This window comes from Glycine soja, chromosome 15 (genome assembly GCF_004193775.1).
Source record: "Glycine soja cultivar W05 chromosome 15, ASM419377v2, whole genome shotgun sequence".
NCBI classification, from domain to species: Eukaryota; Viridiplantae; Streptophyta; class Magnoliopsida; order Fabales; family Fabaceae; genus Glycine; species Glycine soja.
The window spans coordinates 23,495,814-23,521,105 of NC_041016.1; the positions used below are offsets into that span (position 1 = coordinate 23,495,814).

Below are 25,292 nucleotides of genomic sequence, written 5' to 3' on the forward strand. Positions count from 1 at the left end.
AAAAGAATTTAAATTGAAGTACTTGAAATTCTCAGAATTAAAAATTCTTTAGAATTTTAAATTATCTCATCTAAACACACTCTATCAGATATTTTCTTCTAAGCAATTTTATGAGAATACTCTATTGCTCTAAGATTTGAGTTGAGCATCAATTTCTTGAAAAAAGCGAAACAGATTCTGAAGAAAAAACAAATAAGATAATTACAAAATACAGAAAAAAAACACCTTCTTCCAAATCTGAAAACAATCAAGTAGGGAACAAACACGCTTTGTGGAAGAAATTAGTGTTGCTCGAATTGACACTTGCACACATATTGCTTACTATGTGTTATAATCACCTTTAACATTATTATACTTGCACGGGGTCACCTTAATTTGTAATCAATCTAATTGTAAGTATTGAAAAAGTGGTATGTAAAGTGATCTTAAAAATTGACGTGCAAAATACCCATATATTATTATTGTTATTAACACATGAATATGTTGTATAGGCTGGAAAAATAAACATCACCAGATAGCTTCTTATGAATGGCATGCACTTCAGGACAGATTGACAAAACCACTCTTTCTCTGAACAGCAATATCTCTAATGGACCCAGCCACACAGGTTTTAATTGTATTGATCCATGATTATGTAAAATCATAAGTTTTTAATTGGACATGTTCCCCTTTACCTACCACACTAAACGGTAGGGTTATTCAGTTGGCAACGTCTAAATTATGTTTTTGGACCACCATATAATATAGGAGGCAAACCATATCTGTGGTCCAATAAACTGGGTTATTAATTTCATAATTGAAAACAAATTATTCTATATTGCAAGTACACATATTTGATCAATACTTAATTAACAATGAAGATTGTGGATTCTTATTTTTTTAGTCTTGGCACCATAGGTTTATGTGGCTATGTTCCTCTTCTGATTGTTTAGGATGTATTTGTATTAAGGTTACTTCCCGTTCAACGTAAAAGTAACAAATTTCTTCAGTTAAATTTGCTGCTTAGAAGAGTGAGAACTATCTTGGAAAACATGACATTGAATTTTTAAGTTATTTCTAAACACATTCTTATACTGGTTTAAATTAACCGCCAAACGAATTGAAATAATTATGAAGATAAATTGCCTAATATAAAAAGGAAATTGTATGAATTTAAAACCTAAGAATCATTAGGCCTCTCTGTTGGTGTATGATAGTCTCACCTGAAATGTATTGATTATGATCTAAACGGAAATTTAATATAGGGTAAGGGCATAAAGACTCTGATCACAAATCAATTTAAAGCATGCAATGTCCCCTTGTGAGGTACCAATCATCCTTTCCCCTCACCTGCCCCGTTGGCAACTTTATCTTGAAGCCATACACATAATTCCATGGTTCTGACACTTTCATCTAATTCCCTCAAATTAAAAGCAACTATTAGAGAGTGACACTATCTCAAGATACATACATACACACAAGTACATTCCATAAATGAATTTTATCCTCTTATTCTTTTCCTCAAGCATAAACTCCAATATTATATTATGGTTCTACAGATTAACTCAGAGCATGAGGACAACCAAAAAGGGTGGACACTGGCATAGAACAAAACCACTTGCCCCCACCCAATAAGAAAATTAAAAACATAATGTAAAGAAGGGGAAATTAATCAAACACAGCCAGCATGATGATGTCTGTGGGGACTTCCAATTCCAGCCTATGCATCTTTCCAGGTAATCAAAGCAACTCTAGCTATTGCACAGTATTCCACTATGCATTTCCCATCACTTATCACTAATCATTCATAGAAAGCACAAATTGATCATTCAACAAACAAACCACAATAATGGCAAGACGAAAATCTTAAGCAACCATATGCTTTGTTAATTGACTATTTAATTAACCCACTATGAACAAATGTTTTTATCTGAAATTTAAGCCCCAAAGTACTTAATTAGGCCAAAAAATTATTTATGTATAATTGTGAAGTGACAGGACTAACAACTAAGATGTGCGAATATTCAACAATTGACTGTATACTTTTATATTTAGCGAAAATATCTATATGAATAAACTGGAAAATAATATTTTTGATATATTCTAAGGATATTTGTCCATTTCCATTTAGATATATCTTTTTTTTTATGTCAGACTATAGTATCCAGATCATGTAATGAACATCGGTCTAATTTCGATCAAGTTTGTAAAACTACTAATATTTTATTATGTGTACGGCATAAAATAAATATTTATTTTATATGATTAAAACTCATAATAAATAAATATTTTTTAATATATAAATTATATTTTAGATTTATAACAAACAATTTAAATCATTATATAAGATTATTTTTAATTATTAGCAATTTTAAAAAATATGAAAATTTAATTTATAAATAAAAATAAAAAGTAAATTAAAATAAATATGCTATTAGATGAAATGTATAAGTAAAGATAAAATAATTAAAATGACAAAAGAGAGTAAATTTCTTACTCTTTAAATTATATATTTTAATTTATAATATTTATGGTATAAAAATATACTATAAGCATATTTTTTTTGTCCCAACCACATTTTTAAAAATGGAACTTGAAATCACTAATAAGTTAAAACACTGTTGTAACATTAAATCCACACTAGATCCCACGCAATCAATGGTAGTAACTGTGCACATGATCTAATTGATTATTAGAAAATAGTAACTAAAGCTGAAAGAAAAAAAAAGAGTAAAAGTTAATCAATGGCTTTTTTCACAAAACTGTTTTTCTTTTTATTTTTTTCATTATCTTTTTTGTTTTATGTTCCTCCACTCTATATATAAGCACCACCCACACTTTGTTTCTTCTAGTGAATATTCCGGTTAGTGGAGAGAAGAAGAACCTTGCCGGAGAATGGACGAGTCATGGAGAATGCGAATGGGCCTAACGCGGGGGCTCCCTCGCCGACGGTCCATGGAGGACCGCTCCTCCGCCAGAACTCGGCGTTCCATCTTCGCCGGGGCCGCCGAGCCGGAAACCCTCGACCCCGACGACTTCGCCGACGTCTTCGGAGGCCCGCCGAGGAGCCTCCTCGTGCACAAATTCTCGAGGTCGAATTCGTTCTACGAGGAGATTTTCCGTCCGCCGGAGTTTGCGTCTCCGGCGCCGGCGAAGGGCAGCCGGAGCTTGCCGGTGTTTCGGATTCCGGCGAAGAACGAGGCGTTCTACAGCGACATATTCGGGTCGGACGACGACCGGAGGTCGCGGGAGCGGTCGGGGCCGCAGTCGAAGGCAAAATCAAAGTCGAATTCGTCGTCGGCTCTGAGCTCCGAGGAGCTGAGCCCTCTCCGGACGGCGGTCGGTGATGACGTGGCATTGTCTGCCTTTGCTTCCAAGCTCAGGTACTGAAATGAAATCCCAACAAACTAACTGTTTTAAGATTCGGTCTGTTATCTTGTGAATTGACATTTTTGCCCTCTCTGATTAGCTGTATTGCAGTTGTACTCTCCCTCTGAATGTGGAGTAGGAATCTGATTTTAGTATTTTCAGTAAAGCCTATTGCTAGGAACACAATCGTTTTTGTTTGTTAAAATTTATTTAAAATTATAAAATTACGGGTGTGAAGTTAATTAAATAACAAGCATAACACATTCAATTTTGTGATATTTCTAATAAATTTCAGTCAATGATTGAGTGTGTTAAGTGTACTTGTACCAAAAGAAAATCTGCATAAAAAAGAGTGTGTTAAATTATAGAATGTGACACTTTCAGTAAATTTGGGAGAGCTAATGTTTGAAATTATAAATATGATATCTATGACGTTGAAAGTGTTAGTAGACAAACTAAACACCGAGGTAACTTATTTTTTGTAGTCTTCACTCTTCACCCTTTTGGCGAAGGAATTAGCAATTAACAAAAGCATTCATGCATGTTTTGTTTGTCCTTGTTGGTTTCATGTTGCTTTGTTCTCTTCTCCAGCTAGATAGATTTTTTACACAATTGGCAGGGTGTTTTAGCAGAAGTGTATTCAAAGTTTAAAGCAAGATTTTAAATTGTGGATATGGTAACAATTGTCACAATCCCTAATTGTGAAAAACTATCAATAAATGCGACTGATGTGGCTGTAATTGTGAACACAGAGACCCCAAAACCTTGATGTTGTGAACTGAATTGAATTTGCAGACCAATTTTTAAAACATTGATTTAATGCGTTTTTAAACTCTAGTAGTCTGGTTATGGGAATTCTGAGGCTTCTTAGTGATTGTTGCAGGCCAATCAATGTCCCGTGCAGATGGAACTCAACCACTATGATGCCCGGGGAACACCCAATTAAACAAGGGGGGCCACTTTTTCCATGCAATAGTCAGTCATTTGAAATTCAGTTTCAGGACAATGAGTACAAGGAGAGCTTCAAGAGTTCACATTTGGGATTCTCAAGAAGAGTCTCCTCCCCCGAAACTATTAGTCTCGAATCCAATTCATATCAAAGCATGAAGGTATCTGCTGATGACTGGGAAATCAGTTCCCCGTTTTCTGCTGTCTCTGGACTCTGTCAAGAACCTGAGGCAAAATCTTCAGTCCATGATCACTTGTTTCCAGAACTGGTTATAGAGCAGGACGACGACGACGACGAAGTTATGAGCTCCTATGTCATAGAGGTCAACTCTAACCTCAGAGAGGAAAGTTGTGGAACAGCAGACCTTGACGAAGCAATAGCATGGGCCAAGGAGAAGTTTCAATCACGAAATTCTGATGAAGAATCGAGCTCGAGAAATGAAGGCAATGAGCAAGCTACTACAGGAGTGGAAGGTTATTGTCTTAACCAGACTAATAAAATTTTGTGCATGCTTTCTGAAACTTATCTTTAAGAGGATGCTTGCTTTTTTTTTAGAAAAATTATCTCTGAAATAAACTAATTTAAACATGTACAATATAATGCAGGAAGGTCTGATGCAGGTGAATGCCACGGTGATGGAATAGGAGAAGTTAAATCTTCGAAGGTAATTTATTGTATTGGATAAGCATTGCTGCATCAGTAACTAAAACATGTGCATCATATTCCTGATACAAAGCTTGTAATTACACTGCCTTAACTTCTAGATTTGTCCGCAAGACCTTTTGAAGCTATTTTCAACAGTAATTTTAAATTAGAAGCCAATATATACATGTAATGTTTGATGACACAACTAACATTTAGAAAAGATCATTTCATAAGTTGTTAAAAATACTTGCTCAAGAAAAGAAATTACAAAAATTAGCTCAAGTTGTATGATATATGGATAGGATAGGATAGGATGTGATTAAAACAGTCCATAATAAACTAAATGTAAGGAAAAAAACCCAAAAAAATATGATTAAAAATGAGTAAAAGTGTGATGGGGGTGCGATCCAGTTCCTGTCAAAAATAGCATGTCAACTTTGTAAAGGATTTTCCTTTTTTCCATTTCTTTTATCTGAGAATATAGATTTATATTGATTGTTCTGTTGTTTCTATAGGTACAAACAGAAACAGAGAAGTTGGACAGAGATATAAGATCGTGGTCATCTGGCAAGGAAACTGACATCCGGCTACTCCTTTCAACGCTACATCATGTAACGTTTTCTTTGTTGTTCATCTCTTATTGACAATTTATTGAATCTTTTGTAGTTTTATACTCCTTCGAAAGTATGCATATAATAAGAGAATTGGCATAATTGTATGTTTTCGTAAACAGATTTTATGGCCTGAGAGTGGCTGGTATGCTGTTCCTCTTCCGAACTTAATAGAAAGTTCACAAGTGAAGAAGGCCTATCAGAAAGCAAGATTATGCCTCCACCCTGACAAACTACAGCAAAGAGGAGCAACATTCCTACAAAAGTATATAGCGGAGAAGGCTTTCTCCATTCTTCAGGTATGTTAAATATGAGTCATATATGCATAAAATCTACCATGATTTGTTTCAGAAGCAATAAATTATAGGCTAAGGATCGACACAGAAATTAAGTTCATATGTTCTTTGGAACAGGATGCATGGACTGCATTCATTTCTGAAGATGTTTCCTTCTAAACAGCAGCAGGTGGCTCCATTTCCTGATAACTCAGTTTTGGTTTATAGCTCGAGGACAAACATCAAGATAGACATTTGGAATGACAAAAGAGATCATTTCCACGTGGCAAATACAACATGATGTACATGAAATTTGAAAACAGTGTGCCCTTTGTACAAATAGTTGACTGATGGATCTACTGTTTTGTGTTTGTACCATAAGTTGTTTGTTGCTTTTGTAGGTATTATTTTGGAAGTAGTTAATAGGAAGTTATTTGGTTGGTTTCAGTACTTGATTTGTATATGATGACATGAAAAACCAAGAAATCAGCCTTTTGTTATTCTTTTGGAACCTTATTCCATTGAGATCCCATCAACTGCAGCCAATTTACATTTTGAGCTCTTTCTGCTAGATAAGCTCATCAGTTATCACCACATACTCTTAGATTTCTTTAGCCTTTTTATCCTATGGCAGGGATTTCTTGGTGTTTCTACACATGATGATCAAATTGTAAAATTGAAATATTTCAGATATCATGTATCAGTTACTGCTGTGAACGCCGGGTCCAACTGCAACCTACATTTAAATTTTAATTCTATTATTCTTACTCAAAGGAAAATATGAAACCTCTTACACCTATATCATGTACACGTAATATTTTCTTTGTTGATCATCTCTTATTTAAATTCCATTCTTGCAGAAATTGCTTTTCTAACTGCTAACCTAGATGACAAAATTTACAGGTTACATTGATAAATATGAAATTACTTAAAAGTTATTTCACCTTTAGTTCCCAGAATCATCAAAATAAGTTTGTATGTGATGACATGAAACCAAGAAATCAGTTTTTTGTTATTCTTTTGGAACCTTGTTCCGTTCAGATCTTATCAACTGCGCCCATTTACATTTTGAACTCTTTCTGCTAGATAAGTTCATCCTTACTACTCTCAGTTTCCTTTATGAAGCAATTCATGTATCTTGTATCAGTTATTACTGTGGACAAGACCTCGGACTGCAACCTACACTTAAATTTTCGCTCTTACATCCACTGGCTATTGAAAGGAAAATATGAAACTTATTACACCTACATCATATAATATTTTCTTTGTTGTTGATCTCTTGTCTCTGACAGTTTATTAAAATTTCATTCTTGCAGAAATTGCTTTTCTAACTGCTAACCTAGATGATATATTTCCAAGTTCCATTGATAAATATGAAATTACTTAAATCTTTGTACACCTTTGCTTCACAGTATCATCAACGTAGTCAATAGCATAAAAGGGCAGGCAGATATTTGAAATAACAACTAGTATATATATCAGTAATTTCGCATAAACTCTGTACTGAGGAAGTAAACAATACAAAGCATATAAACAATTTATCAAATATTTCAACTTCATTGGGAAACTAAATGCATCCACATAATAGAATGCTCCCCACTATAGTCAATCAAACACTCCCCTGCTTCACCAGCTCCCTAAACTCCTCATCAGTGCTCTTAAGCATCACTGGCAAAGCTAAAGCAATCCCACTTTGCACAACCTTCATATGCCTAGGCTTTATTCTGTTCTCCAAACTGAAGGCAAAGTACTGAGGAAACTCCTTCAGCTCCTCCAACTTTCTCCCCATCTCCCCAGCAAAGTACTCATACTTTGGCTGAAAGTTATTCTCTATGCTGAAAGTGAGCAGTGCTGGACACCTCAGCACCATGCTCCTAACCTCATCCTTGGAAAGCCCTAAAGTCTCCAAAAACTTGAGTTTGGGAATGAGGGTGTTCTCCACATTGGAAACCAGCAAAACAGAATCTTGATAAGCCAATGCCCCCAAGTCCTTGAACCCAAGCCTTCTCAAGTAAACCAAACAAGGTCTAAGCTGGTCTTTGACACTTGATGTGAGCAATCTGGGGCACTTGTTAACAACCCTCCTGAAATTATTTCCAGGGACTTTAAGTTCATTCAAGATGAAATCAAAAACTGGGTTGAGATCAGTTTTGATGTCAGAAGTTAGAATCTTGGGGCACATGCCAAAGAGTCTGGGTAGGTCCTTTTCTTGGAGGCCTTTGGAGAGGAGGAAGGTGATGATGCAGTGGATGGACTCCATGGTGGCAGTGCGGAGGTCAGGGTTTTGAGACAGTGCTTTGCCTGCATCAACGCCCATTACCTCAAGGCAGAGGATTTTCTCTTTGAATTCAAGGGAGAGTTTTGTGTGGGTTGGGGTGTATAAGGGGTGGTTTTGGAAGAGGCTCTTGGGCTTTGGGGAGACGTGGATGGGGGGTGATCTTAGTGGAGAAGAGGGTTTGTCGGAAGAGATGTTGCAGAGGGAGGAGTGTAAGGCTACGGCTCCTGCGGCTGGTGGCATGGTGGAGAGAGAGAGAGAGGAAAATGAGAGGGCATAGGATGTCTTGTTATGAGGATGTCATGCCATTGTGGCATAACACGTGGGGATATGTTTGGAATTTGGTTGGCTGGAAATGGATATTAGAGATTGTTATGTGATGTGATCATTATGAATTTTTGCAGCGATCTTTTTTGTTTTTCTGTATAATTTTTGCATTGTTAAAATTTTAAAAAATGCGTTAAATATATTTTTGGTTTGAATAATTTAAGTATTTTTTTTAAATCCTATAAAAAAAATTTAGTTATTTTAGGTCTTATTTGAGGTGATTTTTAATTTTGAGTTTCATTTTTTTTAAAATAACAATCAGATTTTAGTTTTTGTTCAAAAAATATTTTAAATCATTTTAAAAAATATGATTAATTTCAAATAAACTCATTTTAAAAGTTTCGTGCAGTATTAAAATTAGTTCAAGAGTGGTTTTGTGTGATAATAACAACAATAATAATGGTAGTGATGTCAATAGTAACAACGACAATAAAGATACTAGTGATGGTTGTGGTGGCAATGACTATAGTGGCAGCGACGACAGTGACAATGACGATGTGATAGTAGTGTTAGTGGTGGAAGCCAATAGTGACAATGATGATGGTGATGGCGGTGATAGAAATGGTGGTGGTAGTAGTAATGTCAGTGGCAATGGTGATGATAATGATGGTGGTAATAGTGTTGGTGGTGGAATGGTGATTTTATATGTGAAAAATGTGTAATTTTTTAAACTAAAAACCAAACTCACAAAATCTTTTTTTTGTCTTGACTTTGAAAATGAGTGTAAAAGTGTTTCGAAAATGATTTAAAAATCATTTCAACTCTGTTTTTGTCAAACAAATTTTGTTTTGAAAATTGTATTTGAAAAAAAAAAACTTGCAACCACCATAAATGGGACCTTAACTTTGAAATATTTTTGTTTTTTCTTTTTAATTATGTTAAAAGATGGTGCAAAAAATAGTATCAACCACTGGGTGGTGGATGTGTATAAACTATAGAAAACTAAATAAGACTTGATGTTTTGGATATTTACAAATTTCTGTGGCGGAGAAAAATCAACAAAAAACCAATTGTACTTGTCTATGTGAGACATTTGCATATAAACGGATGTCGTTTGGGTTTCATTATGCTCATGCTACTCATCAGAGGTGCATGATGACCATATTTTCTAACTTTTGCATTGAAATTTTTATGGATGATTTTTGTGTCTTTTGACCAATACTTTGATGCATGTTTGAAAATTTTAAATGTTGTTATGAAAAGATGAAAGGAGAAAAAATTGGTTTTGAAAAGATGAAAGGAGACAATAATTTTTGTACCCACCATAGTAGATGCAAGCACTAGCACAACCACAGAAAAACCTAAAGATAAATGGACTGAAGAAGATAGAAAAAGAATCCAATATAATCTTAAAGCTAAAAACATTATTACTTCTGTCCTAGGAATAGATGAATATTTTAGAGTGCCAAACTGTTCAAATGCAAAGGAGATGTGGGATACTCTCCAACTTATACATGAAGGCACCACTGATGTGAAAAGATCTAGAGTCAACACCCTTACACATGAATATGAATTATTTAGGATGAATACTAATGAGAACATCCAAAGCATGCAAAAAAGATTCACACACATAGTCAACCACCTTGCCCCCTTAGGAAAAACCTTTCCAAATGAAGATTTAATCAATAGAGTTTTGAGATGCTTAAGTAGGGAATGGCAACCCAAGGTAACTGCCATTTTTGAAAGTAAAGATCTTTCCTCTATGTCTCTTGCCACTCTTTTTGGCAAATTGCAAGAACATGAAATGGAACTTCAACGTCTCAACCAAAATGAAGAGACCGACAAAAGGAAAAGAAGCATAGCACTCAAAGCCTCCTCCTCAATGCAAGAAGAAGAAGAGTTTGATGATGAAGAGGACTTCTCACTCTTTGTGAAGAAGTTTCATAAATTCATCAAAAATAGAAGAATGGAGAGAAGCCATAACTTCAACAATGGGAAGAGATCTCAAGAAGTTTCTCCAATACTTAAATGTTATAAGTGTAATCAACCCGGTCACATAAAGGCAAACTGCCCCTCAAATGAGTCATGGCCCGAGAAGAATGAGAAAAAAAGCTATAAAGAAAGAAGATCCAAGAACGTATATTGCTTGGGATGACAATGACTCATCCGATGGTTCAGAGAAGGAGATCAACCTTCTATCCAAGGACTATGAAAGTGATGAGAACATCTCTCAAAAAGTTTAAGTAAGAAAAACAAAATTTTGACTTCCATCTTTAAATATCTAAGCACTTAAATCATGAAAAAGTTAACATCAAAACCATTCTCTTTTAAATTTGTTTGGTTGAAACTTTCCTTTCAATTAAGTTGTTTATATGATGACTAAATTTTTTTTATTTGTTTGTCTTGGTTGATTGCTATTGTGAATTTTGTGCTTAAATGTTTGATTGAGTTAATTTTTTTTCTTTCTCAAAGCATGAAGTTTATTATTAAAACAAATACTTGATAGTGCCTATGATTCTTGCATCATTTTTAGTATGATATGTGAATTACTTGCTTAAAAGTCATTCAAAAAGTTTTTTCAAAAATCTATTATGTTATATATATATATTTATTTTCATATAAGAGTTTTTAGATATAAAGTATTTTGACCCCTTTTCAAATCCTTTCACTCTAAGAATTCATTTAGCACTTAGTTCTCCTAAAAAGCTCTCTGATAATCGATTACCACAATATGTAATCGATTACAGCGAGTCAGGCTAAGTGTAATCGATTACCAAAAAGATGTAATCGATTACAACGCGTCCCTGGTGCTTATATATTCAAATTTCAGAATTCACGAACCAGCACCTTCATCTCTCTCGCGAAACCCTCATTTCCAATTTTTCTTTCTGCCATAACTCACTCATTTCTTATCCAAATCACGTCCCACAAAGCCCAAAATTCATCTTTTGTCATTCTCTTTCATTTCAACCGATCGAAATTTTGAATAAGTCTCTCAAATGGTGGAACCATCAAAGAAGCGCAAAGGTTCTTCGAGTAGAAGCCAACGACACTCCGAGGCTCAGGATACTACAATTCCTTCCTCCATTTCCTCCTCCCCATTGTTCTCATCGAAAGAACAATGTATACGATACAAAAACCTCTTCTCCTCTCATTCTATCATTGACCCTAAGTTCATAGATATGAATTTCTTTTCTGATGAGAGTTTTGAATGCATTCAAGCATTTCAGAACTCAAATCTCATTCCCTTTATGTCTTTAAAACTGCCTGTGTATTTTGAATTGGTAAAATTTTTTTATTCTAACCTTGAAATTCAAGAAAGTACCTTGATTTCTGAAGTCTATGGGATAAAGATGGTCATTGACCAATCCCGCTTCTATGATTTGACCCAATTGTCTAGCGAAGGTGTATCATTTGAAGGTACACTGGACGATGATTGAAAATTTGATTTTTCTGTGCATGATGCCCGCCGGATGGTTTGCACCAACCAAGCGGATATGATCGGAAGGCTGCTTGCCGGTTCATTGGCTCTTGAAAGCCGCATCCTTCATTATCTAATTGTTCGTATCCTACTCCCTAGATCTTCAAACCTTGCATAGGTTTCTGAAGAAGATCTAATAGTCATGTAGGTCTTTCATACCGGCCGACAAATTAATTGGGCACATCTAGTCTGGTATCGCATGCATAAGGCATTGCGATTAAATGCTCCTTTACCCTATCCACACTTAGTTACTTTGTTCCTTCAACATTTTAACATCCCTCTTGATTCTGAACCATATGTTCCAATCAAGAGATCTTTCTTGATCGGTGCTGTTGTGGTTGCGTCCTTTGGTTACCGCAAAGAGCGTGATGACTCTTGGGTAAAAAAGGGTGTTCAACCAAATGATGATGAAGGACACTTACCGGTTGAAAGGGACTCTTCTCTCCTTCAGAGTATTTTGGACAAGTTTAATGGACTTTAAACCTATGTTGGTGAGAGGTTTGACTCCTTGGAACATCAAGTGGACACACGATTCGAGGAGATGAACTCAAGGATTGCAAAGGTTGAAGAAGATGTCACCATCATTCGCGACTGCCTTGATTTACCTCCACCACCACCATTAGTTTAGATATTATTATTATTAGTATTTTGATTTCTAGTCGTGTATTTGGCTATATTATTATGACATTTGAACACTTAGTATTTCTTTTAATATTTGCTTAGTATGACTGAACATGATGTTTATGGTTTGTGATATATGACTAAGTGGTTTGCATTTCAATTTGGTTTTATTCAAATTATGCTTTATGTATGTTTTAGAATCAGTTATGTTTGTTTTACAAATTATGCTTTATGTATGTTTTAAATTATTCATGTTTTACGCACTTTGGCCTTTTTGATGTTGCCAAAGGGGGAGATAAAAATTGGTATTTTAGAAATTAAGATATTATATTAAAATTAAGCATAAATTCAAAAAGAAAGGGGGAGAAAGAGATGAGTGAACGGTAGAACAAAACTTGTATGTATCATTTTGATTTCAGGATTGTCATCATAAAAAAGAGGGAGATTGTAGAAGCAATGACTTCCAAGATTATTTTGATGATGCCAAAGAGTCACAATTTTTAAAAGGTGACTAGTTTTAAAAAGAGTCACAATTTTTAAAAGGTGATTAGTTTTAAAGAAATTGCCAAGAGTCACAAACTTTACTTGAGTCATCAAATGATTATAAATATGTGACCATGACATGAATTTTAATAACGTTTGTTTTTACAGAACTTTTTGATTAATTTCTCTTCATCTTTCTAAGAGTTTTTGTTCAATACTTTCTCTTTCAAGAAAAGTTTATTGACCAAAAACTTGTGCTACTCTTCTTCTTCATTCACTTCTCTCTCTTGCCAAAAGAATCGAAGGACTAGCCGCCTGAGTTCTTTTGTGTTTCCCTTCTCCCTCTTCCAAGAGAATTCAAAGGACTAACCGCCTGAGAATTCTTTTGATTCTTCCCTTCCCCTTAAACAAAAGATTTCAAAGAACTAATCGCCTGAGATATCTTTTGTTTTCCCTTACAAAGATTCAAAGGACTAACCACCTGAGAATTCTTTGTCCTAACACATTGGAGGGTACATCCGTTGTGGTACAAGTAGAGGGTACATTTACTTGGGTTGTTATACTGAGAACAAGAGAGAGCACATCTCTTATGGATCAGTTCAAGTGGAGGGTACATCCACTTGGTTTTTCAAAGAGAACAAGGGAGGGTACATCCCTTGTGGATCTTTGGCTTGTAAAGGATTTTACAAGGTTGAAAGAAATCTCAAGAACCGCTGGTTGCTTGGGGACTGGATGTAGGCACGGATTGTGGCCGAACCAGTATAAATCTTGTGTTTGTCTTCTTCTTTCCTATACTCTTTAATTTCTGCTATGTACTTTTAATTGCCGCTTTTACTTTTGGTTAAGTTATTGTTTCTGTTCTTTACTTTTGTAACTTAGAAGTAAAAGCCTAGTTGAATCTAGTAACATTAAGAAGGATAACTTTTTTAATTAGTCAAGACACATTAATAATTAATTCAACCGCCCCTTCTTAGTTATTCCGAGGCCACTTGATCCAACATATAATTCCCCTTAGCTTAATCACTAAGATTAAGGGTTTTTTTTTATTAAAGTAAGATTAATGGTTATTACATTCCTTTAATAATTATGATGGTTCAAATAGAATATTAAGTGTGACCATGATAGTAATTTAACTTTAGAAAAAAATCATGTATTTATACAGTTACAACAAGACTAGTCTCATGAATTCCCAGTAAAAATTGCTAGCTTGCATTAAATGTTGAACTGACACATACGAGAACAGCTGATAGATATTTTGGTTGTGCAATTCAGCTAGTGGCCAATAATTATGATGGACGTGTCTGAAGTTTCAAATCTTGTCATTAGAGATTTGAATTGTTAAATTTAATTATTTTTATGGAGCCTTTTGGAAGGCTTGTTTTATTGTTTTATTATAAGAAAATAAAATTACTTATTATAAAAGCTTGATCTCACCACAATCCCTGTTCTTCCTTCATTTTTCTTTACTCGTGTTAAGAAAGAAAACAACCACTAGGACATGGTTGGTAACATATCACTTTGGCAACCATGAAATGGGTATGATAACTTTCATATGACTGAGTAAAACTTTTTCAATCGTTGGTATTGAATATTCTTAAAATTGTTTTTCCATAGACACATTTGTGTGCTTATGGAAATATTTTTGAGTTAACAGAACGTTGCGTATTGCTCAATAGGGATTTTTAAGACAATCCCAAAGTATCTAAAAAGCAGAAGAAAGATGGTGATGTGAAAGACATAAAAGAAAACAATCAGCCTTACATACAACCTAATGATATGGTTGAACCAAATTATTGTAATATGCTTTCAAAATAAACAAAATACATTGCTTTTATAAAATAGTAACATTGCTTTTATTGTTTCACTGAAAATAGGCTTTGGGTCATAACATCAAGGAAATGGATGTAAGAAATAATGACTTCTTCAAAACAATGATATACTTTATCATAAATAATTCTTCATGAGAGACCCCAAAACAAATTAGAGTTAGTCAAACACAGAGTAATTCTCTCTTTTATACTTTTGATAAGTCAATCTCTTTCGATGTGGAGGGCTACAATGATGGTCAAAAGTCTCATGAAATATCAACGAATAAGTTAGCAGATAAGGACAAGGACATTGGCACTATCATCATTGATGACTTAGAAGATGATGAAAACAACAATCAAACAAATTCGTCTTTGAAGGATAAATTTATCCATAGCAACATTGGAAAATCCACAGTGCAAAAGTCAACTGATATACACTTTGTTGACTAACTATAAGAGAGATGAAGTCAAATGTTAGTTGAACTACACTAAAATGATCAAACTTTTACCAAAATGACAAAAAGAAAAACTTGTACTTTAAATTTGTTCCATGTAGTATACATATTTTCAATACTTTGTCCATCTTTGCAAGTTCAATCACAATCAATGTTGGCCTATAGACGGTTGGCATTTCCACAACATAAGTCTACCCCAACTTTAAAAGGCCAAAAATCGAAGGAGCAAGTATGTCTACAAATAGCATCAAACAACCTTCAAAAAAGGCCATGACACAAAAGGAGGCATTGCCAAAAGGAAATGTTGTATGCCAAAAAGGAAAAATGCATGCTCATAAGGTGAATTGTGAGGCTATGCCAAAGGTACTAATAACAAATGAAGTTGACAACTTATAGGTGCAAAAAGCCTTAACATTTTTATTAATATAACTATTTGGTAACATTTATACATTAAGGCAACATTATTCATTTATAATATACGCAAACTATGTGTGTATTACAAAATTAGGGCGCTCTGTGTTTGTTTGAATCAATGACAGACATGAAGCTAACATTGACAAAGAGCCAATTGTGTGCATATGTTTTCAATTCTGAAGCAGACCCAAGGTAAGGTTCTTTTTGGTCATATGATTTATTTTTTGTTACGTGTTGTAACTATTCTTCTAGTACAATTTATTTATAATGAAAATCTGGTTTGTCTAATTAATGGTAATTACATTTCCCATTACTTGAAACAGTGGGAGCAAAATCATTTTCCATGTAGGAAATAACATAGGGTCAAAAAAAGACTTTGAAAGCTTATGTCCCTCAAGAATCATCCCATCAGAGGTTACGTGTCATACACTATATAATAAGTAGTTGCTTATTAATTTAACATGTGAACTAGTGGATTGTAAGTGGACTCAGTGTTTGTCATCTTTTTGCTCGATAATTTTATTTAGTGCAATAAAAGTCACAAATTCACAACTTAACAAGACCCATCAAACTATTTGGTGTCTACTCCCTACATTTGAGGTATATTTTTACCTTCAACAAATTCACTTTGTGAGTTTGTATATTGGGGTATTACTTGCTTCCTAATTTTTAATTGTTAAATATTATTTAACACAAATGCTATATATGGCGAAAGTGTAGAGGTGTTGATGGGATATCATGGGAAGGATTGACTATGACCTTTTGTGGACCTCAAATTCGTAATTCAAGCCAGCTACCCATTGAGGGAATGCATGAATTTTATCACTTTTCTTCAACATAATAAACCAAATGTGCATTGTTTGTTTATTGTGTTCTAGATTTATATTCTCATTCATGAAAACAAGGAACACTGGTACCTCATGGTCATTCATGTAAAAGAAGGCAAATTTTATGATTTGGACTCGTATTTGACCAATGAGTCATTAGAAGAAAAAGTCGAGACAATAAAGAAATTGGTTAATGTTCTCATAGTTTAATCGGTTCTATAACAACAATCACAAATACACTCAAAATAAATTTCATTAATTGTATACTTTTTGTTTATATAGGTACAAGTCATGTTTGAAATTACGACCAATGTGTTTGACTCAGATTAAATCAACTTTCGACTAACAAAATTTTCAAATTTGCTTATAACCGAAGCTAGAGGCATCCCTAGTTGTGACAATAGGTAAGTGACTTTGCTAGCAACTATGTTGTATGAATGAATAATATTTGTATACTATGTGAGTGGATAAATATTTGGTGCAATTGTTATGGTTACAATTTTGTTGTATGGACACTGAAATGGTTACTAATGGAACACTTATTCATCAATAGCCTTTATAGAATCATAAGTTTTTTTTTCCAATTATATGTATTAGGTCTTTGTTTGTTTTACTTACTTTATCCAAAAAATAACTCTCAGGCTCAATGTCTCAATTTATATGCTACTAGAAGACATGCATGTACGCATAAAAGGGGCAATGGGATTGTTATTAGGAAACCACAACAATTTTAAATAGACTTTAATCAATAGCACAAAACCCAACTGGAAAATATGGAATGCATTTTCATTTTGAATAATCCACAAATTAATTTTGGTCTCAGTTGGCAAAGTTTTTTGTGACCCAAATTTGTTTTAGGTCTAGTGTCAACTAATTGGGTGACACGAAATGAATGTCATGATTGGAGACGCTATCACCCAGTTTTATGATGTAATATTTTGAAATTTTGGAATTTGTTCAACTAATTGGGCTTGCTTTTTTTTTTGGGTTATTTCAATTTTGTTTGACATTCAAATGATACAAAATGAATGTCATGGCTAAAGACACTATCACCTGGTTCTATCATGTAATATTTTGAAAAGTATGTTGGGAACAAAATTGTTATTCCATATTATAGTGGTCATACATAATGTGGTTCATGAATTAGCATTGATATTCTTATTGAACTCGTTGTGGTTGCATAAGGTGTTGAATAAGAGGTCCAAATTGAACATATTGTACTAAATCTAAAGTATCTTAGATTTCCCTATGAAAATAAACTACCTCTGAATTTTAAAAAATATTATGATCATTAGCAAGTTCAACCAAGTGTGTAATAGCTTACCTATACCAAACAATCATATTTTTCGTGCACACAACAATTTTGTTGAAAATATATTTGCTTGAGCTTTTACCTTTTAGCTTACATTGGATCATATGTCCATTTTTTAATGTCATAATTTAAAACCTTGTAACATAGCCACATAATTCTAAACTAGTGTACATTCGGCTGAGGCATTAACTATCTTACAATGGGTCATTATCATTATCATTTACGAATTTTGACAAACCTTAAATAATTCCTTCAACTTAATATGATAATTTTGTCACATGTTCACACCCAACATTAACACACCTTGCAAACGTATCACTCATGGACGTGATATAATCAACACAACTAAACAAAGAGTTCATTTTGGGAAACACAACAATATAAGTCAGAGTGATCTTAATACTTGACATGTTACTATACTAACGAAAAACATAAAATACAAATAAGAATAGCAACTGACCCATTAAGAAATAAAAACTTAAAATCAATAAAGACGGTCAAGTTTGGCTACAATCACCAAGTTCATCTCTATGAAAGGGAGACAATCATCCAACAATAAAAACAATGCTTGAACTATTAGTACATACGAGGACAACCATCCAACTACTGAAAAGGAAACAATTTAAAATGAACAATCAATTAATTACTTTCGTATAATTTAAATTAGGTTTCATGGAAAGGCTTAAGATTCTATAACCATATCAGCTTCATCTGCTTGGGAGGTTAAGGTGCATGAACGTTTATTATGTCCCTTTAGACCATAATTACCACATGTTTATGTTCTTCAATGTCTTCTCGGTTGACTATTATTCATTTCACCACATCCTTTGAGTCGAATGTGTTACGGATCTAACACATCGTCTAGAACTTCTGCACATCAATTTCATCCTCATCAAGAACATCCTTAAAAAAAATTTCATCTTCAATTTGCGAAAGATCAGTGAACAATTCAACCATATTACAATACTCTTCATCATTGTGATAAGCATGGTGGCACAATTCTCTTTAAACTTGAACCAATTTAACATATCTGGCAATTAATTGTGAATCCCAAAATGACGAATCAACACCAAAAGTAGTACGAATTTCATCATTAGCCCTATTTTTCCACCTACCATGAAGTAGACTATTTGGCAGTTCAAGCATATCAAGATGCAAGACAATAGTCAAAATGTGGTCACATAGTACACCGATGGACTCCATTCATTCACATGAACACTTAAATTGATCCAATGTGGGTCAAAATGATACGTGTCGTATACGATCAGTGCGATACTTGTTCACTGTGTAAACTAAGCACATAGTCATTTCTTGACATTCAACCAATCTTGACATTGAGGTTTTTTAAGATACAATTGAAAATTTTGAAACACCTCTTTAGTGAAGTGTCTTGCAATAGACTCCTCATTAGAATATAAATTCGTTTCTAACACATAAATTTCAAAATCATACTAAAAGTCAACTTCAAACTCTCTATGACAAAAATAATAAATGCATCTATGAAATTATTCTAGAAAATCTATCAAATTTATCTTAGAATCAACATACTTTATAAGATATCTGTAACACCCTCTACTTCATACATATATGTACTAATAATAAAAGGAATAAGAATTCAAAATTAATTAAAAGCTTTTAAAACAGATTTAAATAAAAGCCTTTCAAAAGGGTAAAAGGTTCACATTCACTTGTCTAACATCATAAAATGACATACTCCGATAAATACTAAAATCATCTTGGCTTAAAACAAGGCCGTTCACGACTTCATGCAATTAATATAGAAACATATGTCCCAATGTCATATCCTATCAGAGCATTGTGTTCCAACGTCTTTCAGCACAAGGTTCCTTAAAACAATTCACCTAGTCATCTGCTTCCTCGAACACAAAGTTCGAGATCATCACATGATCCAAACAAAACAACTAGAGGGGAGTGAGTTATCACATTCCTAACTAATAAAGAAACAAGACAACTACATACATACATACATACATATATATATATATATATATATATATATATATATATATATATATATATATATATATATATATCATATAAATGATATAGAAATTACTTAAACATAACTCACATAATTCCACCACTTTGTTATTTAAAATTCACTTTTGAATAATCAATCATCAATCACATTACACATGAATCATATACTTTGATCAAGACATAATAACACTCATCAATTTCATAATAAACAATTAGCAAGCGTTATGCAACATTTATGCTAAGACTCAAGCCTATATGTAATGTGGTACCATGTTAGTGAAAAATCACCCTGGGGCACTTAGGAGTACATAACAAAGCATACTACAAAATGGGTATGTCAGGTCACTCTCACTAAGTAAAATCATAGGGAGACCAGTCAAGGTCACGTTATTTTGCAAAAATGCTCCAACCATGTGGGATCGATACAGGCTTAAAGGAGCACTCAAACCGGATGTATTTACTCCCAAGGCCTACACTCCGAAGAGTCCATTAGGGCCTCTCCCTCCTAATTTAGGTCCAACTCCTAAATCCATTTTTGCGTGTAGACACTGCTTATGAATTATACAATACCCACGACCTCACACTCATGTTTTAAACACGTTCAACACATTGCACTATAATTTAACACTAGTTCCTAAATAGGAAACCTACATTTTCCCTTTAACATTATGCATCAACACTTTTCTCAAGATAAACACTGGTCGGATTATTGTATAATTCACAGCTCACAACACAAGTAATGTCACATCAAGTGTTAACCACACACTTATTCACAACTAAAACTCATGTTCACAATTTCACATCTCATAACGTCACAATCTGTTAGACCTTGTGGCCTCAATAATCTTAAGAGGGATAGGCTTAGAATGCAGAAGAAGCAACAACAATCAATTTAATAATGTTCTATAAACATGCAAGGCAAAATTGATTGCAATAACATAAATGAGATAAGGGAAGAGAGAATGCAAACACAGTTTTATACTGGTTCGGCCACTTCCCATGCCTACATCCAGTACTCAAGCAACCCACTTGAGATTTTCACTATCTTTGTAAAATCCATTACAAAGTCTGAACCACACAGGGACAACCCATCCCTTGTGTTCAGGAATCCTTTACAACAAGAGACTCACAGTCTCTTAACCAATCTCATTGAATAAGAAGAATGGAAGAAGAATTCTCTCTTCAAGAGAAGAATATTACAATGAAGATCATGTAAGAATCCTTATAGATTTTGCAAGTGTTTGGCCAAGGATTTCTTTTGAGAGAGCATTTGACAATGAAGTTCTTTTGGAATCTCTCTCATTGTCTTTTGAGATGATAAGACATTTTTACCAAGCAAAACTCTCTTTATAAAATTTGTGCCCAAGTCACCTATTTATAAGCCTTTGATGGCCATTCACAAATCTAATGAAAAGATGTGACTGTTGGCAGATTTTCTGAAAACTTTCCACTGGTAATCGATTACAATGTTTGTGTAATCGATTACACAGTTATAATTTGAAGGGTTATGACTTTTGAATTTGAATTTCCCAAGTTCCGTTGCTGGTAATCGATTACAAACATATGATAATCGATTACATGTTGAAAATTCAAATTCAAAACCTTTTTCAACAGCTATTTCTCAACCCTGTCTTCTGGTAATCGATTACACTTCCTGGTAATCGATTACCAGAGCCTTGCATGTCTTGAAAGCACTTTGTTTTAAGGAAAGGCTTGGTCTTTAGTGAATCTTGAAACAAGGCTTTGTTTGTTGAAGCAATCTTGAATTATTCTTGAAGCAAATGCTTATCATTTGAAGTAGCCTTGTTAGATTCTTCTTTGACATCATCAAAATCATGTATACATACATTCACACAATCCACCATCACATGTTTACATGTATCTCACAAATTAACACATGTTCAACTTTGCACTTATACTCAATCTCAATAACAATATTATAATCTCAAAGCAACATGTTATTCCACAATTCATCACATATTCAATTTATAGACACCGCCCATGAATTATACAATACTCACGACCTCACACTCATGTTTCAAACACGTTTAACACATTGCGCTACAATTTAACGCTAGTTCCTAAATAGGAAACCTACATTTTCCCTTTAACACTGCACATCAACACTTTTCTCAAGATAAACATTGGTCGGGTTATTGTACAATTCACAGCTCACACCACAAGTAATGTCACATCAAGTGTTAACCACACACTTACTTACAACTAAAACTCATGTTTACAATTTCACATCTCATTATGTTACAATCAATCATCTCATGTTTACATGTATCTCGCAAATTGACACATTCCACTTTGCACTACTCAATCTCCATAACAATATTATAATCTCATTATAATAATTTATCACGCCTAATAACTCATATACACATCACACAGTAATAATATTTACATGACACAATATATATATATATACACATGCACACACACACAAACACACACACATAGACAGTAATAATATTCACATATCATTGAAGCCTTCATTGATGGGAAAATTAATTGTGAACCATGTGTCTAAATTTTACGACGATCCAACGGTTAATGAGACCGAGATTGTAGTTTTACTGAGATGATTTTGGGTTTCTACAGGAAAAGAAAAGGCTACGATGCAAAGGGTATTTCTCTAAGCTCCGACATGTTTTTGTAATTTCCAATGGTGAGCATGCTCGGAATTGAGTTTCGAACTTGGTGCTAAAATATGACGACGGGGAAAAGAGAAAACGAAATTGAGAGGAGGAGGAGGTGCAGAAGCTATGGTCAGTCTGGAAACTGACATAACATGTCTCTATTTATAGCTAGGGTACTCACAACCTATTATCTACCCTATTTATTTATTTTTATTATTCTATAAACAATTACTCTATTTTATATCCTATCAAATGAATCTATCAAATATCTTTCTTTTTTTTCTCTCCTTCAAACCATTATTTTAGTAAAGTTATTTCTTATTATTTAATTATAAAAACCTCATCATTTTTTTTCTAAAACTCTATTTATTTATAAATAAAAATATTTTTTAATTTATTTATGAAAAATGGAATGTTACAATATCCATGGAATGCTTCACATCTGAATATAGTGCTAAAACCTGCAAAAAAAATTCCCCATATATGAGTTTTTGACCACATAGACTTTTTCGTATATGATTCAACAAGCCAATTATTATCTTCAAGCCCTCAAGTTAAAACCATTTCATTTCATTTGTCTTTAAATTGGGGAACATCATAGTCTCCAAGCATATGCTTTTTCAAATATGGCAGAAATCTAGGTTTTTCACATTACTAGTTGTGTTGCGTAACAAATGTGACGCACACATCCGATGATGAACATTTGGAAACACCTTTCTCATTGCATTCCTCATAGCAATGTCACCATCAATGATGATCGAAGATGTAACTTGTTGCTCCATAGCATCAAAAAATTTCTCCAACAACCAAATATAAGTGTCTTTTGTCTCATTGCTTACTAGTGTTGCACCAAACACAATTGTTTGGTTATGATTATTTACACCTAACGACACCACCAATGGACAAAGATACTTATTTTTCTTATAAGTTGCCTAAAAAGCCAACACATCACCTTATCTCTTAAACTTTATCTGGCTTTCACCATCACAACAAAAGAGATATTGGAGCCTATTTTCATCATCAACAGTAAGAGATACAACCATCATCAGGTCTTTTGCATGCAACTTTTGCAAGTATTTCAACGTAGCACTAGCATCAGATGAATGTTGACGCCTCTGTCTAACCACTTGGTTATAAGTGTCTTTTCTAATATATCCCACCTTTTGATACCCACTAAATGTGTTGGCAAAGGCAACATACATTTGGGGAGGCTGAATGCCTACCTTTTTGTAATTTTTAATTTCCATTAAATCAGTTTCTATCATTTTCCTATGTCCTAGCAGCATTCCACAATAATATGGAGTCCCAAAAGTGTGTGATTATGATCAATAACAAATATTTTTATACACCAACGACAAGTAGAAATGTTCACATAAACACAAAACATTGCTTTGCACCCACACCTTGATTTATTCTTTGACTTATGTTTTCTTTTTTCCTAAACTAGTTTTTCTATAACCAGCCTAAAAATATACAAATATTTGTTGTAGAATCCCCCCTTGTGTAGGTCTAATTATATTGCTTTTGCAAACTGAAAAATCATTCACTCTAGTATACCAACAATAGAAATGGTAAGTAGTTTCTAGATCAAGAAAATCTAACCTTTCCAAGTGATCAAATGTTAAATTCTGCATGTTAATTGAGTATATGTCATCCAGACTGTTAATGCTTATACCATTTACAACAAACCCAAAACATCCTCAAAATTCATATGCAAAGTCACTCTTCTCCTCCAATACTTCATCATCTTCCATTAATTCATCTTTATCCTCTTCATTTTCCTCTCCCTCAGAAATTGAGTTTTCTTCTTCCAAACCATCTATATTGTTTACATCATTACTATCCATTTCTAGGACTCCATCATTAGTTTCATTCCCCTAGTCAACTTCATTTGCATCCTCATCAACATATATATTGTCATCGTTGTTAACCATTAAGCTAATATCCTCCAAAACCCCGATGACAGCCACAAAAAAATAATAATAAGTTTACATGTACCTAAAAAAAATGCAATACTCGCATTCAACTAACAAATTCAATCTTACTTGTGAGTGTGTTTTTTTATTATCCTGCCATAGAAATTTGAGCAATACTTTGTTGCAATTTTAGTCTATAACCTGCAAAGCTAATAAAAAATTTCATTAGGGTGTTATACGACTGGTGTAAGTATAGAATAAGGCATTATAATACTTTGATATGCAATGAAAACTACAACCACAACCACTCATTCTTGTGTCCCTACACAATTATGATCACATGAATTTAATGTAAATCGAACTAAAGAATCAATTAAGACAGCAAAAAAAAATCTCCTTATTCTCACCATAACAAAAGCAAATCATTAAGCACAACAAGGCTTGGGCAAGAGTAGAGAAGAGCGGTGTCAGTGTCACAATGAACGAACAACAACAACTTAGGGAAGAAATAAGCAAAACAACATCGATATCATGATTACGATTCTAGAAAAACCCTAATTGAATGAATGGTGCTACCAAATTCCACGGGTAAAGGGATAACCCAACCCGTGAAGCAACAATCAAAAGTGGATTTGAAATTTTAAAATAAAGACAAAGAAAATACACATCCATGTAGTTTATTTTCCTTTTAAATAACACATCGATCATTTGATCACAAGTGCTTTGTAAGCCTAAAAAATATCCACTGCCAGATCTTCCCTTAAAATACCACATGGCTATCATTCTTATTATTTAAATCTTGCACGTTGCAAGACCTATGCACCGTAGAACTAGTCCCCAACCTAAGAGTGAGTTTGCCTAACCTTAACCCCAGTATGATCAGGAAGTCCTCATTCTCCTTCATATCAAGCACCAGAAAATCTGCCAGAAAGATGAACTTGTCTACATTAACCACAACA

General features: G+C 33.8%; 2 protein-coding genes across 3 annotated transcripts; one reads left to right on the forward strand and one right to left on the reverse strand.

Annotated features, from left to right (window-relative positions):
* The first annotated feature begins 2,818 nt into the window (after positions 1-2,818).
* On the forward strand, positions 2,819-6,545 carry LOC114388209. 2 transcript variants are annotated; one of them, XM_028348572.1, is made up of 6 exons: positions 2,819-3,362; positions 4,220-4,770; positions 4,903-4,961; positions 5,458-5,553; positions 5,676-5,852; positions 5,967-6,545. In XM_028348572.1, the coding sequence occupies exons 1-6, from the start codon at positions 2,875-2,877 to the stop codon at positions 6,006-6,008; spliced, it is 1,413 nt and encodes a 470-aa protein (XP_028204373.1). In that variant the 5' UTR covers positions 2,819-2,874; the 3' UTR covers positions 6,009-6,545. The 2 variants fall into 2 exon arrangements, with proteins under 2 accessions (XP_028204373.1, XP_028204374.1); XM_028348573.1 differs by having other exon boundaries at positions 4,232-4,770.
* Positions 6,546-7,242: 697 nt separating this feature from the next.
* On the reverse strand, positions 7,243-8,408 carry LOC114388210 (transcription termination factor MTEF1, chloroplastic-like). Its single transcript, XM_028348574.1, has one exon. It carries the CDS (start codon positions 8,344-8,346, stop codon positions 7,438-7,440), a length of 909 nt encoding a protein of 302 aa, XP_028204375.1. The 5' UTR covers positions 8,347-8,408; the 3' UTR covers positions 7,243-7,437.
* Positions 8,409-25,292: the final 16,884 nt, after the last annotated feature.

What these genes read in the sequence shown, in the direction of transcription:
- LOC114388210 (XM_028348574.1), bottom strand. Translation starts at nt 8,346, where the DNA reads ATGCCACCAGCCGCAGGAGCCGTAGCCTTACACTCCTCCCTCTGCAAC.
- LOC114388209 (XM_028348572.1), top strand. Translation starts at nt 2,875, where the DNA reads ATGGACGAGTCATGGAGAATGCGAATGGGCCTAACGCGGGGGCTCCCT. An exon ending in GCCTTTGCTTCCAAGCTCAG is followed by an intron (nt 3,363 to 4,219) that starts GTACTGAAATGA and finishes GAGGCTTCTTAG; the next exon opens with TGATTGTTGCAGGCCAATCA. An exon ending in AGGCTTTCTCCATTCTTCAG is followed by an intron (nt 5,853 to 5,966) that starts GTATGTTAAATA and finishes TCTTTGGAACAG; the next exon opens with GATGCATGGACTGCATTCAT.